The sequence below is a fragment of the Myotis brandtii genome, unplaced genomic scaffold (assembly GCF_000412655.1).
Source record: "Myotis brandtii unplaced genomic scaffold, ASM41265v1 scaffold422, whole genome shotgun sequence".
Taxonomy (NCBI): Eukaryota; Metazoa; Chordata; class Mammalia; order Chiroptera; family Vespertilionidae; genus Myotis; species Myotis brandtii.
In genome coordinates, this window is record NW_005366171.1 from 843,181 (window position 1) to 859,946 (window position 16,766).

Sequence of the window (16,766 nt, forward strand, 5' to 3'; positions counted from 1 at the left end):
GGGGACAAATCTCTGATGATTCTAGAGCTTCAAATGAGAATTCAAAAGCATTATGGTAGCATCATTATGTTCCGTAGTGGCTAATTGAGCAATACAATTCACACACCAATATACAACTAATCTTTCAAGATTCTGTAAATTCTCAGGTGGTCAATTTATTGTTATTCTTCTATGCAGGTATTCACCTTTATTTAGTAATTATTAGAATATAATATAATAAATTGTCTAGATAAATATTGGTTCCAAATTAACTTTGATATTTTAGATTAAGAACTACTTAGTATTAAATTTCACATATAAAAATATAACTTAGCTTTATCCATATGTATTCATTGCTGAGTATTTTGTATTGATATCTGTAAGATGTCAGTACTTTAGGGAAATATGAGATGGAACTTGATATAAAATTGAATTTTAAGTAACAAACATTTTTAAGACATATACATTAATTATAATATCAGATGTAAGAAAATGGAAGCTTTGAAAGTTGTATAGAACATTAAAGAAAAAAGATTTGGATGACTTCCAGATAAAAAATAGTCTCTCACTGTCAATAACCTCAAATGCTGCCTCCTGAGATAGTGCCTTGTGGTGTAGGTGAATGGTGGTGGGAAGCAGGTATCTTCAACCCTAAGATTCAGTTTTACCTAGTTCTCTTGTTAATCCTAATTTTATTTCTTTAATTTTATAAACTTTTTATTAAAGTACTAGAGGCCCAGTGCACAAAATTCATGCACGGGTATGGTCCCAAGGCCTGGCTAGCAATCAGGGCCGATTGGGGCCTTCCTTCCTCTGGTTGCCGGTCACTGGCCAGGGCCTTCCTTTGTTCTGTGCCGCCCCCTGGTGGTCAGCATAAGTCATAGTGAGCAGTCGAACTCCCGATCGGTCGAACTCCTGAGGGGACAATTTGCATATTAGCCTTTTATTATATAGGATATATTGTTATATTCAATTTGTTAATATTATACTTAGAACTTTCACAGGTAGGTTCAGGAGTGACATTAGCTTAGAGTTTTATTTTCTTTATCTTAAGCTATATCCTTGTCTGGTTTTAATATGAGAGTTATAATAGTCTCAAAGAATGAGTTGAGAAGCTTTGTATCTTTTCTTATCTTCTGGGAAAGTTTATACAACATAACAGTTCCTTGTTAGGATTCTTCTGTGAAAGAACTTTCCATGGTGCTTACTTTTATTTGTTTCTTTCTTTTTAAAAAATTATATTTTTATTGATTTCAGAGAGGAAGGGAGAGAGAAACATCAATGATGAGAGAGAATCACTGATTGGCCCTGACTGGGAATCAAATCTGCAACATCTCTTTGGTGCACGGGGCCACACTCCAATCAACTGAGTCACCTGGCTGGGCTCACTCCTCATTCTTAATGGCCAAACATGAGTGTGGGAACAAACTGTTTTATGTCTTCGACCCTCCTATCAGTCTCCATGTGGCTTATTCTTTACTTCCTTAGTTATAGGAGTTCTGTTTAGCTAGTCTTCAGGTGATTCTTTGGGATTGTCCTATAATTAGTTGAAATTTTGGTGTGGTTGTGAAAGGAGGCAAGCAGGGCACTTATACTCTGCCATGTCGACTGTAAGACACCCTGAACTTAAAAAACCCCACTATCTCTCTTAGTTTCTGTCGGTCAGGAACTCAGGACAGACTTGGCTGTGTACACTTTGGCTCAGTGTCTGTGTTGTAGTCAGATAGATGCTGGAGCTGAATCAGGAGGGTCCTGGTACAATTGAGGACCAACTGGGCATTTCTCTTTTTTCTCATATCCCAGGGCCTTTTCACCCAACTTGAGCTAGTTTAGACTACTCACAACATGTCAAGCTTAAGATAGCCAGATACCTACATAGTGGTGAAGGCTTCCAGAGCAAATATTTTCGTGAGCAAGGAAAGCTACATTGTCTTTTATGACCTAGCCTTGGAAGTCACACACCATCATTTCCATCATCCTCTCCCTCATGGGAGTGATTATTAGCCTCCTGGCATGTATTATTTATTTATTGCTGTGTAATAACATTACTGCTGAACTTTTAGCTTTGCTTTCTTCTTTGGGACACTTCTTGGTTTCTGCTTAGTTATGTTCCTAGTCTGTAAACTCTAAGACCCTTGAGTAAATATTTATTTATTATTTTTAGCATAGCCTCCAGACATTTTTTAGTTCATTTGATATACATGATTTGATTTTTTTTAAAATAGAGTTTTTTCTGTAAATTGATAGAGGAATTTAATCCATTCATACAATCAGGTCAGATCATTTTCCTTTATGTTTCCTATCCACTATACTTTCTTGCTGATTTTTTCTCTTCTCTCTAAGATCAAAAGAAAATCCTAAAAAGTTCCCAGAGTAAAAAGAAAGATTATTTACAAAAGAATAAGAAGCAGAATGTCAATGGATTTTTGCATCATCAATACAGGGTACAGAACAGTCTCTGATTCTAAGAGGAAATTATTTTACACTAGAGGCCTGGTGCACAAATTTGTGCACAGGGGGTGGGAGGAGAAGGGACGGCAGGAGGTTGTCCAGCCAGGGGATAGGACCACGGGAGGTTGGCTGGCCGTGGGAAGTTGGCTGTGGGAGTGCACTGACCACCAGGGGGCAGCTCCTGCATTGAGTGTCTGCCCCCTGGTAGTCAGTGCACATCATAGTGTCTGGTCAACTGGTTGTTCCAGTCATTCAGTCATAACGGTCACTTAGACTTTTATATATATAGATAGTTGGTCTACAATATTATATTAGTTTCAGGTGTACAACATAGTTATTCAACATTTATTTACCTTATGATGTGATCAGAATGATAAATCTAGTAATCATTTGCCACCATACAAAGTATATTATTGACTATATTCCCTGTGCTTTACATTACATTCACGTGTCTTATTTTTATAACTGGAAGTTTGTACTTCTTAGTCCCCTTCACCTTTTACATCCATCCTTCTCCTACCCCAGCAGCCACCAATCTGTTCTCTGTTTCTATGAGTCTGTTTCTGTTTGGGGTTTTTTTAGATTCCACATATAAGTGGAATCATATAGCATTTGTCTTTCTCTGACTCATTTCACTTAACATAATACCCTTTAGATCCATCCATGTTGTCTCAAATGGCAAGAGTTTATTCTTTTATATGGCTGAGAAATATTCCATTGTATATATTAACCACATCTTTATCCACTCATCTATCAATAGCACCTAGCTTACTTCCATATCTTGGCTATTGCAAATAATTCTGCAGTGAACATAGGGGTGCATATATCTTTTCAATTATTGTTTTCATTTTCTTCAGATAAATACCCAGAAGTGGAATTGCCAGGTCATATGGTAGTTTTGTTTTTAATTTATTTAGAAACCTCCATACTGTTTTTCATAGTGGCTGAACCAATTTCCAATCCCACCAACAATACACAGGGGTTCCTTTTCTTTACATCCTTGCCAACACTTGTTATTAGTTGATCATTGATAGTAGCCATTCTGACAGGTGATATCTCATTGTGGTTTGCATTTCCTTGATGATTAGTGATGTTGAGCATCTTTTTATATGTCTGTAGACAATCTTTATGTCTTCTTTGTAGAAATCTATTCAGGTTCTCTGCCCATTCTTTATTGTATTGAGGTTTTTTTATAGTGAGTTGTATTAGTTGTTATATTTGTGGATGTTAACCCCTTATTGGATATGTCATTTGCAAGTATCTTCTCCTTTTCAGTATGTTATCTATTTTCATTTTGTTGATTTTAGATTCTCCTATCTCAATCCACTTTTGAGGGGCTGGGATTAACCACCAACAAAATAATCAAAACCAACATTCATTTGGAGCTAATTTTTTGCCAAAAACCATACTCAACATTTTGTACATATTTAATCCTCAATACAATTTTATGTTGTTGGTACTTTTATTATTTTCATTTTTCAGATGGAAGACCTGATACTGAAGAGTTCTTACTTGTGCTGGGTGATTCTGACTCATATTGTCAGGATCCTACATTCACTACTAACCCTAAAATCTCCATTTTGACACACCTTTCTTTCTCTGAAACCTAAGGCCTTCTGGGAAGCTAACAGCAGCCTGCTTAGTTCACAAGCAATTTTGTAATAGAAGAAAACACGGTAATTTCAAGTGAAACATCAAAAGTGCTTTATTCAAAGTAATGTCCATCGCTAGCTACACATTTCCCCCATCTTTTAGGTAGTTTGTGGATACCGTCCCAGTAGAACTTTTCAGATGGGAAAAAAACAAGAACCATATGATTTTACTCATATGTGGGATATAAAACAAAAAGCAATAAATGAACAAACAAAAAACTCATCGACACAGATAACAGTATGGTGGTTACCAAGGGGGAAGGGAGATGAGGGGAGGTAGAAGAGAGTAAAAGGGGCCAGAATATATGGTGACAGAAGGAGACTTGACTTTGGGTGATGAACACACAATGCAATGTATAGATGATGTATTATAGTACACTTATATCATCTTATTAACCAATGTCACCCCAATAAATTTAATACAATTTTTAAAAGAAGCATACATTTGACAAGATTGAAACAACCTTTAAAAAAGTAACCTTCCTATTCTTGTTCATCAAATTATGTTGATCATTATATCCCTCATGAGTGAGATCATGTGATATTTATCTTTCTCCGACTGGCTTATTTTGCTTAGCATAATGCTCTCCAGTTCCATCCATGTTGTTGCAAATGGTAATGATCGATCTAGAGACAAATGGTAGGGGAGGGGTGGTTAGAGAGCAACCAAAGGACTTATATGCATGTATGTTAGCATAACCAATAGACATAGACTAATGTTTTTTAAAAAAGTAACCTTCCTTCTTCATCTAGAAAGGAACCACGTCATACGAATTAGCCCCCGGTAGAGTTTCTTTTGGGGACTCCTTAATGTATTTTGTCGAATAGATTCCTGAGAAGAAAGAACTAGTAGCTAAATAGAGCTTTCAGGTATCTTCTGAGTTGGCTTGAAGAGGCTCACTGGTGGAGGTACTGTGGGAGGAATCCTGCTGTTCACACTCAGGTCACAGGGCACCAGAAGCTTTATAACTACCAGAATCACTGATTTCAATCCTTACACTATGTGTACAGCATGGACACCATCTCTTTCAGGTGATGAGATCTTGGGTGGCAACACGATTCTTTCAAGGAGTTCCAGATGCTTCCAGCAGTTAATTCCAAAGACTGCATTCAAAGAGCATAAAACTTACTTGAAAATATTTATAATTGTAGATGCCACAAATGGTGGGTGAAGTAAAGATAAAGCAATTACTTTTTTCTGGATGCTCTGGTCTTAGTGAATGCACATTTATTCTTTACTTTGAAAATTTTCTTGAGAATAACACAATGAAATTTATGAGTCTAGAATACTATGAAACTTAGTACATTATCCATTCATCTTCAAAAGAGGTTTTCATTATACAGTGTGTATTATTTAAATCAGACTACTTTAGTACCACCAATATGTTCTACCAATTTTCTCATGGCCTCTTTAACCTCCTTGTTCCTCAGACTGTAGATAAGGGGGTTCAACATCGGGATCACCACCATGTAGAACACAGACACCACTTTGTTTTGTTCAGTTGAGTAGCTGGACTTGGGCATCACATAAATGAATGCAATGGTCCCATAGAAGAGAGTGACTGCTGTGAGGTGGGAGGTGCAGGTGGAGAAGGCTTGGTGGCTCCGCTTGGTGGAGTGGATCTTCAGGATTGAGAAAAGGATATAGACATAAGACAGAACAATGATAAACACAGTGACCACAATGATGGGGCTGGAAGAAATGGCTGGAATTATTTCAGAAGTAAAATCATGAGAAGAGGAAAGCTTCAGAAGTGGTGAATAGTCACAGAAAAAGTGATTGATTTTATTTGGTCCACAGAAGGATAGACTTAATAAACAGCCAGTAAATGTCCAAGCATTCACATATCCACCTAGGTCGCAAATCCCTACTAAGAAAATACAAATTCTGAGGGACATGTAGGTGGAGTAGAGCAGTGGAGAGCAGATGGCCACATAGTGGTCATAGGCCATGACAGCCAGCAGAAAGCACTCAGCTATCCCAAATGTGACTGTAGAATAGAGTTGGGCTACACAACCAGCAACACAGATAGAGGTTTCTTCCCTGAGGAAGTCCATGAGCGTAACAGGTGTGACTGATGAGGAGTAACCAATGTCTACAAAGGCCAAATGGCAGAGGAAAAGATACATTGGGGCATAAAGTTGTGGGCTGCTTCTGATTATCATGATTATGCTGACATTGCCCATTAAGGTGACAATGTAGATTCCTAGAAACACAATAAATAAAATGACACAAATTGTAGTATCCTCTGTTAACCCCAAAATAATGAACTCTGTCACAGTTGTATAGTTTTCAGTCCCCATCTACACTGGAAATGGTGCCCACTGAAAACAAGTCCTCGGGTTACATCAGAGATCTGTTCCTACAGAGCGACGTAAAGATTTTTGCTGTAAGTCGGAACCCACCTACATAAGCACCTATGTCACTCACATGGAGCACATACACAGCAGTAATGAAGTGAAACAGTAAAAAGAAATTAAAATAAAGATAACAATTCCTGACCTTTAGTTGTGGTAAATAAATAATAAAAAACATAAAGCACATATGTGCATACGTTGAAATGACGGAACTTTTTTTTTTATATAAATAAACTAGAAGCCTGTTGCATGAAGATTCACGCAATAGGCCTTCCTTCCCCTGGCTGCCGGCACCAATTTTCCTTCGGTACCCAGGACCCAGGCCTTTGGTCTGGTCGCAGCAGAGAAGCCAAGCCTCATCAGTCTTCAGTCTTCAGTCTTCAGTCTTCACTCCGGCCGGAGCCTTCAGTCTTCGTTCCGAGCCTGTGTATGCAAATTAACCACCATCTTTGTTGGGTTAATTTGCATAGTCACTCTGATTGGCTGGTGGGTGTAGCAGAGTGACACTGATTTGCATATTTCTTTTATTAGTGTAGATGGGAGATGGTGACGTAACCACAAAACGACGTATGTTGAGTCCGACGTAACCCAAGGACTGTCTGTAAGTGGATATTAGAAGAAAATATTATAATTGCACACTTATTTTACAGTTATTATATAATAAAAATTACAGGAACATAGACACACTAGTGTCAATTTGGTACAAAGTGCTTTCATATTCAATACCTCATATTAAACTTGATATTGTATTTATTTATTGATATAAGCAAGGAATAAAACGAATTGTTTTAACTTAACAAACTTAAACAGACATGGAACTTTATTAACTAACTATGGACCCAAAACAAAATGAAAGCTTACAATTTTAAAGAAAATAGATGTGAATGACACAAATTCAGTCATTCACGAATGCCGTTACGGCATGGAAGCAAAGGATTGTGCAAATGCCATGAGCTTTGGAGCCATACAGGCCTAGAGTCAAATTCCAGCTTTGCCAGTGACTCTCTGTGGAATCTTAGACAATCTGCATCCCTTCATTACTTTATTTGTTAAATTTATATATATATTAGAATTCTTGTGTCAAATAAGATAATGTAGTTGACAACAGCAAGTCCAGCTCACAGAGATAAGTGAATGCTCAACAAATGATTTAGAATAACCAAACCTTAACTTCTAATGCAAAAATTTTAAAAAGCATTTCTCTTATCAATATAAAAAGAAATTATTACCTGCAGATGTTGGTACCTCAACAATAAGGACAATTGCCAAAGAATTGTCATTATAGAGCAAGGCTATATTTATGAGATTTGAGGTCTTTTGGGACATAGCCCCTAGAGTACATTACTTGTTTGTGAACATTTGACTGAAAACCCATCAAAATAGAGAAGAAAGAACAGCTAAACATTCTTTTGAGTGTGCAAGAAAACTTTTGATGGATTGCTAAATCTTTCTAACTATTTTGGGACTCACAAGAATAAACATAATGTACCAGATAGAAATTCTTCAGGGAAAAAAAATTAAATGCCTATGTTTTTTATACATTTCTACATGATGCCACCTATATTTTTAACTAGATGTTTTATTTTGAGATAAGTATAGATTCATGTACAGTTGTAAGAAAATTACAAAAATCCCATATACCCTTTACTAAATTTCTCCAAATGCTAGCATCTTGCAAAACTATAGTACAATAGCATTTCACGAATTTTTTAATTGTGTTATATCTCTCTCTGTCTCCAGTAATTTTCTTTGCACTGAAGACTACATTATTTGACATTAATATAGCTACTCTTGCTATCTTTTAATTAATGTTTATATGCTATATCTTATTTCATCTTTTAACTTTCAACAAATTTATATCATTATATTAAGTTCTGTAATAATTAAGATGTGTATTTCTATTTTGTTTTCAAGTTACATACAAAATATGTCTTAAGCTTGTACATTTACAAATTAAGTACTTGGTGGAGGAGTATGCAAACAAATAATAATAGTGCAATGACAAATACAAAAACAATATAAAGCATGGGCAAAAAAGGAATTTAAAATTTCAAAGTGGGCATGAGTAAATATGAAACAAAAAGATCCTCATAGTCAACTGCATTTGCTTGTGAATAAGTTAAAATGTCCAGAACAATTATAATAAAGGGTGGCATGTCACAATAGCTTTGAAACATGAATTAGTTAATGAATTCTATAGTTATAGGTATGCAGTTGGTCATTAAAGTACATTTTTTCACATAAACTTATATTTAAAAGAGCAGGAAAGAAAAGGTCATGAGTATTCAGTCTAGAGGTGAATGTTCTACGAGCTCTTTAGATGTCTGTGTGGGAGGAGGACACACCTGCAGTCAACATCTTACGATCTTGTTGCTCATTCATCTTTTTTTATCTTATGATGCTTTAACTTTAGTATGAAGAAGTCAGCAGTGCCCCATATTTTAATATCAAACTTACATTTCCCTCTATACCAAATAGAGCCTAGAAATTCTCCTCTCTAACCAGAATGAAAAGTCACAGATTGACATGCTACAAGTTACTTAAAAGGCAAACTTGACTAGGAAGTTGCCATAAGAACTGCCTACAGATCTGAACCACACTTCTGTTCCAGTGCCTTCCTCTTTGGTGTGAATTACAGAACTTGGGAAATGCTGAGAGAGAGAGAAAATGTGCTTCCTAATTGGAGAATGCTCTCAGCTCTGCCTTGCTTTGAATGCTGAGGTTGAGAGTAGTGTTCTTTGCAGCAATGCTTTATGGGTGGTGCTACATCACTGTAATTAATGACCTAGAGAACCAGGCTCTAGTCTCTTTCCCTAGTGGCCATGAGGAAAGACCCGATGCATAGAAAAACTGACCTGGATATATCAGGTGGTACTGATGGCCCCAATTTCAATCTTGAGGGAATGTGGAAGGGAGAGTGAAAGTAAGGAGGCGTATGGGACCATTAGAACATTTAGTTGCTGACCTGGTTTTGAATATGGTTTTATTCTTTTTTAAATATATTTTATTGATTTTTCACAGAGGGGAAGGGAGAGGGATAGAGAGTTAGAAACATCAATGAGAGAGAAACATCGATCAGCTGCCTCCTGCACACCCCTTACTGGGGATGTGCCCACAACCAAGGTACATGCCCTTGACCGGAATCGAACCCGGGACCCTTCAGTCTGCAGGCCGATGCTCTATTCACTGAGCCAAACCAGTTACGGCTGATTTTATTCTTTAATTCAATTGGAAATATATAACAGTAGGGAAAATGTTAATAGGAGATAGGAAGACTGCTTTCCTCTTACACTATCTGTTGTGATAAATATGCTAGTCATGGCCATCTTTTCTTTGCAAGCAAAAATATCCCATAGGTGTGTTACAGGTTAGTGAAAAGCTAGGGAAATTATTAAGCAAGATGAGTAGGGAAACTGAGACAAGAAAGTTAAACACAGCCAAACAGTTTGGGGAGCTTGCAGCTAGCTTGTAAATAACAAAGCCATCATTTTCCCCAACCAAGGACACTTGTCTCTGACCAGAGAATACATAGCATAAATCAACCTGGGACTGCTGGGGCTGTGGGGAGAAGAGGGAATGCTGAAAGCCTATCTCACTGAACAAAAAAGTCAACCATTTTTGAGAAAGGAAAAAGGGGGGGCAATTTTATTTCACTGCTTAAACAGTGAAGCTAGTAGTTTCGGGGTTTGTCAAGGTAAAATCCCCATATGCTTCTCTTTAATTCTGGGAAAGCTATAACAAAGTAAAAGGAGGGACACTGAGAGTTAATCTGTACCAAGCTATTCAGCCGAAGAATTTTTTAAAAACCAATAGACAAAAGGGTGTATAACCGCTTGAACTCCCACTGCACTGGCTCTTTAGATTAGCTAAGAGCCAATCCATGCTTCATGTCTGATGATAGATTTGCTTACCTTGCTTCTTTAATAAATATGCATGCTTTACTTTCTTAATAAATTCACTTTAACACAACACAATTATCTAGAGCAGCCGTGGGCAAACTACGGCCCGCGGGCTGGATCCGGCCCGTTTGAAATGAATAAAACTAAAAAAAAAAAAAAGACCGTACCCTTTTATGTAATGATGTTTACTTTGAATTTATATTAGTTCACACAAACACTCCATCCATGCTTTTGTTCCGGCCCTCCGGTCCAGTTTAAGAACCCATTGTGGCCCTCGAGTCAAAAAGTTTGCCCACCCCTGATCTAGAGTCATTCATTTGAATTCATTCATAGGAGAACATAACTGAGAAGCGGGCAGCCCTATCCCTCTGACTCGGGAGGCTTTCCAATAACACCTCTCTGGTGTCTGTAGCAGGTGTGCCCTAATCATACAGTCTTTGCATAACCTCACCTAATTCCCCATAAAACATTAACTGGGCCCCCACCCCAGCCACCACTTCAAGGCAACTCACTGCAGATGCCCTGCCGAGAGCAGGACGAATGTCTCCAAGCATCGAAGGACTTGGGAATCATCCTGAGAACATGCACCCAAGCATCACAAGCTGAGTCATTAGTTACCCCAGGATAACTCAGGGATTTTAATCCCCAAGGGTGGTTTAAATCAAATGTAAAATCTCTCACAGAAATTCAATATAAACTATTCCCTTGGCACCCAGGAAGCTCTGGAAAAACAAGAGATAACAGACTCATTACACTTTAGCTTTATAAATACTTACAGGTTTGTTGGTGTGGAACACAGAAACCAAGCCTTCCAGCAAGACATGAAGAAGCCGACTGGAAATACTCTAAGTGGATGCTTCCTGGGCATTGGGAATCCTGGCTGTCCGATAGGTACTCGGTAAGTTGTATTCACTTCTAAGGTTGTCATAGTAAAAACTACAGGGCAGCCAAGAGAAGAGTTTCAGTTCTGGAAGAGGACAGGGCTTAAAGACATTGCTTCTCAGAGAAGCAAATGGGGAAGGATTGGTTGAGACTCACTTGGAAGAGCTGGGATGTTATGTCATTGTATTAGTCTGAGGAAAGGATTGCAGGGACCTAAACTCACGAAGCCTCTGAAATTGCAGGCAAAATACTGTATGAATGAAACTTTCCTTGGAACAGATACTTAGCTTCCATCTGATTCTCAAAGTTGTTCATTGCCCCTCCCTTCCCAGGGGCTAAGAATATTTCCTAGGTTATTCAACAAAGTTGTCTGAATTGTTCAAGCAATGAATAGTAAAACACAAACAACATTCTGAATGTCAAAGGTTGACTATATTAGTTAAACAACAATTAAGGTTAAAAGTGCTTAAAAGAACTAAGAAAAAGCATTATTGAACTCACCCTAATATGCCTAAACTTTTCTCATAGGAGTTCAAATTAGAAAAAAAAAAAAGAGGAAAAACAAAATCAATAAATTAGCACTGAGGAGTCATAAATGGAGGGGGTATAGTTTCAGCTGAGGGCTCTGGAATCAGCCTGCCCGTTTTCAGATCCTGGTTCATTTGCTTTACCTGCTTTGTGAATTTGGAAAAACTGAATATTTCTATGTCTCCATTTCCTCGTTAAGAAAATGAGGAAAATGATAGCTATATATTAAATAAAATAATGAATGTAAAATAGAATCTTGGCAAAGTGTTCAAATCACTAATTATCATTAAGTTTGAGAATAATCACAAGACTCATTTTTTTAAAAGGGCCATTTTTTTTCCCTTAGGTAGAAAATTGCAAGTCAAACATTTATTATTAGAGATTTATTATTTTGTTTTTCCTGACATCAGGTCTAGTTATATTCTAAGAACTAATAGACTAAACATTGATGTTATCAAAGAGCTTCAATCTTAATTTCCCTTGAAGGAAGGGCAGAAAAACATCTCTTTGGGATAAATGATGCATAAATATTTAGCTAATAGAAAGTTTTTAAAATCTAGAAACTCGAAAGCATTAACTGTGTCTTAGAAACTTAGAGGCAAATGTGCCACCATATCATTATAGCTACCATAGTAAAAATGTTATCATGCAAAAGCTGTTGAGTAAGGCTAGATTGCCCACTGGAATCTTGGGTTCTTCCAGTTACTAAACCATTTCAGTTACTAAACCAGACCAGTCATAGTTTGAGGTGAGACCAGTTATACAGACAACCCCGACTTACGATGATTCGACTTACAATCTTTTGATTTTACAGAGGTGGGAAAGCAGTATGCATTCAGTAGAAGCCATACTTTGAATTTGCTCTGGTGGTATGTGGCACGATGTTCTCTTGTGATGCTGGGCAGTGACAGCGAGCCGCAGCTCCCAGTCAGGCATGTGATCACAGGGGGAACAACCGGCGCTCTACAGTGTGCTGTGTTGCCAACCTTTTTATTGAGTACTGTGTTTTGTGTTTTTGTATCCCATCGTGTCTGCAAAATGCCCATCTGTGTCTCCTGCTTCTGGTAAGAAGAGGAAGGCAATTACTAAGTGTTTGAGCACATTTAAGGTAGGCTAGGCTTAGCTGTGATGTTTGGTAAGTTAGGTGTATTAGACGACATTTTAAATTAACAATGGGTTTATCAGGCCATAACGTCATTGTAAATCAAGAAATATTTGGAGTAGGAAGACTTGACCAATTCTGGAAATGAATTCAGAGTCCAGAACAAGAAACATTTTACTGAGTAAGATTGTTTCCGTGCCTGAAGATCTCAAAGTTTGTCCTTGTTCTGAGCTACTATTGAGAGAGAAAAGACTACAGCAAAACAGGTCTCATCTGTCATAAGCCAGGAGTGTCATAAATGTCTATATTTAAGGTTGCTTACCATTTCCTGATATGAGTTAATCTGAACATCTAGGGGACCTAAGACTGCTGCTCCTATCCCCAGCCCTTAAAGATACACTTTTCCCACATGTCCTTTAACTAAACCTTGCTGTTACTTATTTTTCTCTCCCTGAATGATCTCATTAATTTCCACAGTTTTTACCGTCTTCTGCCTATTGATGCCTCCCAATCAGTATGACTAGCTCTGACCGTATGATAGACATCTGTTAGGTCTGATCAAATATTTGAATCGATACCCCCTCCCCTGGGAACTGACCTTTAGGCCACTTCACAATGGACATTCCACTTGCTTAGAACGCATTCCACTTGCTAAGACCATTATCTCTTCCCTCTGGACTTTCCCAGAATCCAGACCTGCACAGAGAAGTCTCCACCCAGAAAGAGCTCGCCTAGAGTCCTTAAAAAACCTCTGACTCCCTGTCTTTAGGTGCTGGCACCATTTTGGAGCTCAGCCCATCTGGGTTTCCCGATGACCTAATGAATTCATAATTCTTTACCCCTTTTGGCTTTGTGCGTTCCTCCTTTGGCAACCCTAACAACATCCACTATCCTTCAAACCAAATTCGAGACCCCTCCCCCCTTCTCCACTCCTAACTCAGACTTTCTCTTTCTACTGCACCACACCCCATGGGACAAGTGCACGCCCAGAGTCCATTCTGTTCCCTCCTTTTGGATCATCACCCAGATAACAGGACCCTAAAAATCCTTGCCCAAGTGGCCCCTTGCTTACTCCCAGAGTCTATAAGAGTCTCTTTTTCAGGTCACCTTTGTAATGGAGAACCACACTGCTGGTGTCCACACACCTAGGCCTCAAGGGTAGCCAAGGGGTAGCTGTTTGCAGGGGCTGAACAGAGTGTGCACATGCAGGCTGCCATTGCCACTATCTGCAGCCACATGTGGGCTGGAGACAGGTTCTCTTCATCTCCTCATCCCAGCATGAACTCTAAGAATCCTGAGTACTCTTTCTTCCAAGTTATTATAAAGGTAAATTTGTTAAGGAGGGAGGATAGAACATATTTTATTGACTTGTTCTCTTTATTTTTAACTTTTGCATATTAAGCATATGATATGCAAGCCCCATTTGTTATTCTTGCCCAATGTCAAAGGCAGGCTTGCTCCTAGGGAGCCTGTTCTTAACCACACCAAATACTTGCAGTTCTTTAATGCCTTGTCTTCCTCAAACATCAGTTACACTGCAAAACAATTTTCAGTGCATAGGTCAAACGAATGGCTGATTTTCTTAGCAACGAGCCCGGTAAATAAAGTGCTTAAAAGACCAACTACATAAAAAATTAGCAAAGGAACTGAACTGACCAAACATAGAAAAAGAAATATATATGTAAATAATTGTTTGACAAAATGCTAACCCCCTACTCATAAATTTTTTAAAACATACAAATCAAGAGGACATGAGTTACCAATATTCACCGTCACAGTTGGCAAAGGTTTAAAATATGATAAAACTGGGTCACAATATTATTGTAACAAAATCAGTATTCTTGTACAATAATATTGGGAGTATAATTTTGTGCAACTTGCTTAAAGGTCAATTTATCAATCTGCATCAAAAGAGAAAATGGCCCTAACCGGTTTGGCTCAGTGGATAGAGCATCAGCCTGCGGCCTGAAGGGTCCCAGGTTCGATTCTGGTCAAGGGCATGTACCTTGGTTGTGGGCACATCCCCAGGAGGGGATGTGCAGGAAGCAGCTGATCGATGTTTCTCTCTCATTGATGTTTCTAACTCTATCCTTCTCCCTCCTCTCTGTAAAAAATCAATAAAATATTTTTTAAAAAAAAGAGAGAGAGAGAAAATGAATGAGCTCGGACTTCCTGAGTCTGTCTTAGCAGAATGAAGCCCATTGGCTTATGACAGCCTTTAACCATTGGGAGCGTGAAGCACAATCTTTGTCATCTGGTACTAGAACAAAGAGGTAAGAAGCTTTTGTTAAGTATTTAATCATTTTGAAGCCATATTTGTTTCTTTTTCCAACAAGAGAGAGACCAAAATGGCCAGAGGCAATTGTACCACAGTGACAGAATTTGTCCTCATGGGATTCACAGACCGTCCTGAGCTTCAACTTCCGCTCTTTGTGGCGTTTCTCTTAATTTATCTCATCACCCTGGTGGGAAACCTTGGCATGATCCTGCTCATCAAGATGGATTCCAGGCTCCACACCCCCATGTACTATTTCCTCAGCCATCTGGCATTCATTGATCTTTGTTACTCATCTTCCATTGGACCCAAGATGCTGCAAAATTTATTGGTGAAGAAAAAAACCATCTCCTTTTTGGGCTGTTTTGCCCAGCTGTACTTCTCCAGTGCTTTTGCCACTACCGAATGCTTCCTCTTGGCCACAATGGCCTATGACCGCTACATGGCTATCTGCAATCCCCTAATTTACACAGCCATTATGACTCAGCGGGTCTGCCAGGAGTTGGTGATAGGCGTCTATACCTATGGCTTCCTAAACTCCATGATACAGACAGTTCTGACTTTCCAGTTGTCTTTCTGTGACTCCAATGTCATCCATTATTTCTACTGTGCTGACCCCCCTCTCCTTGCCCTCTCCTGCTCGGATACCCACAACAAAGAAAAGCAGCTCTTGATCTTCTCAGCAGTGAACCTCACTGGGTCCCTCCTGACTGTCCTCATCTCCTACGTTTGCATCCTCTCTTCCATCATAAAAATCCAATCTTCCAAAGGCAAATGCAAAGCATTTTCTACCTGTGCCTCACACCTCACTGTGGTCATCATCTTCTATGGAACGTTGTTTTTCATGTACCTGCAGCAGCCTAAAGCAAGGAATTCATGGGAGTACAACAAAGTGGTCTCTGTGTTTTACAGTCTTGTAATTCCCATGCTCAACCCCCTGATCTATAGTCTGAGGAACACGGAAGTAAAGGACACCCTGAAAAAGATGATAGAGGGCAAAGAGTCACAGTGAGTGAGTTAGCAGAATGTAGCATTGGGGAAGTATGATAAACTGATGTGGTATGACCAGTCTGATTGAAATTTAGCAGGCCAGTTGCTATCCAATTAGGAAGCAAACAGTCAATCCAATTTGTATTTTTTAATGACTAAAAGTACCAGGTCACTTGCTTGACATAGCAATATTTAATTCAATCAATTATCATGGACTAATCAGGATTTACAAGCTAGACTCTTAATAACTGTGTCCTTCATATGTTGAAAATGAAGTGACTCACTACAAGTTAGTTAATAATATGAGCTCTAAATTTAAAAAGATTTGGAAAAGCAACTTTCTAGGTAAAAGTATAAATTAATGAAGCTGGGTACAAAACCCAGGCATGAATACCTATGTTGTTGGAAACATTTTCCAGCTTAAAACAGACAATATAGTAGCAAATCATTTCTTAGTCTTAGAAATGTATTTCTGTATAATATATTGCTATAGATGCTGGTTAAGCTTCATAAAAAGTTTACTATTAAATGTAGTTGAAATGCTGCCTGCTTAAAATGGACAATAGAAAAAATAGCATTACAGCAATAAAAAGGGAGGAAAGAATTTTAAAACTATGAATCAGTTAAATTTGGGGGTTCTTTTATTGTTT

At 38.3% G+C, this 16,766-nt stretch overlaps 2 protein-coding genes across 2 annotated transcripts; one reads left to right on the top strand and one right to left on the bottom strand.

The window, feature by feature from the left end:
* Nucleotides 1–5,441: 5,441 nt before the first annotated feature.
* Nucleotides 5,442–6,386, bottom strand: LOC102255105 (olfactory receptor 5P3). Its single transcript, XM_005873994.1, has one exon. It carries the CDS (start codon nt 6,384–6,386, stop codon nt 5,442–5,444), a length of 945 nt encoding a protein of 314 aa, XP_005874056.1.
* An 8,813-nt stretch (nt 6,387–15,199) lies between these two features.
* On the top strand, nt 15,200–16,138 carry LOC102255409 (olfactory receptor 1044). The gene has a single exon (XM_014545897.1). The coding sequence runs from the start codon at nt 15,200–15,202 to the stop codon at nt 16,136–16,138; it is 939 nt and encodes a 312-aa protein (XP_014401383.1).
* The last annotated feature ends 628 nt before the right edge of the window (nt 16,139–16,766 follow it).

What these genes read in the sequence shown, in the direction of transcription:
- LOC102255105 (XM_005873994.1), bottom strand. Translation starts at nt 6,386, where the DNA reads ATGGGGACTGAAAACTATACAACTGTGACAGAGTTCATTATTTTGGGG.
- LOC102255409 (XM_014545897.1), top strand. Translation starts at nt 15,200, where the DNA reads ATGGCCAGAGGCAATTGTACCACAGTGACAGAATTTGTCCTCATGGGA.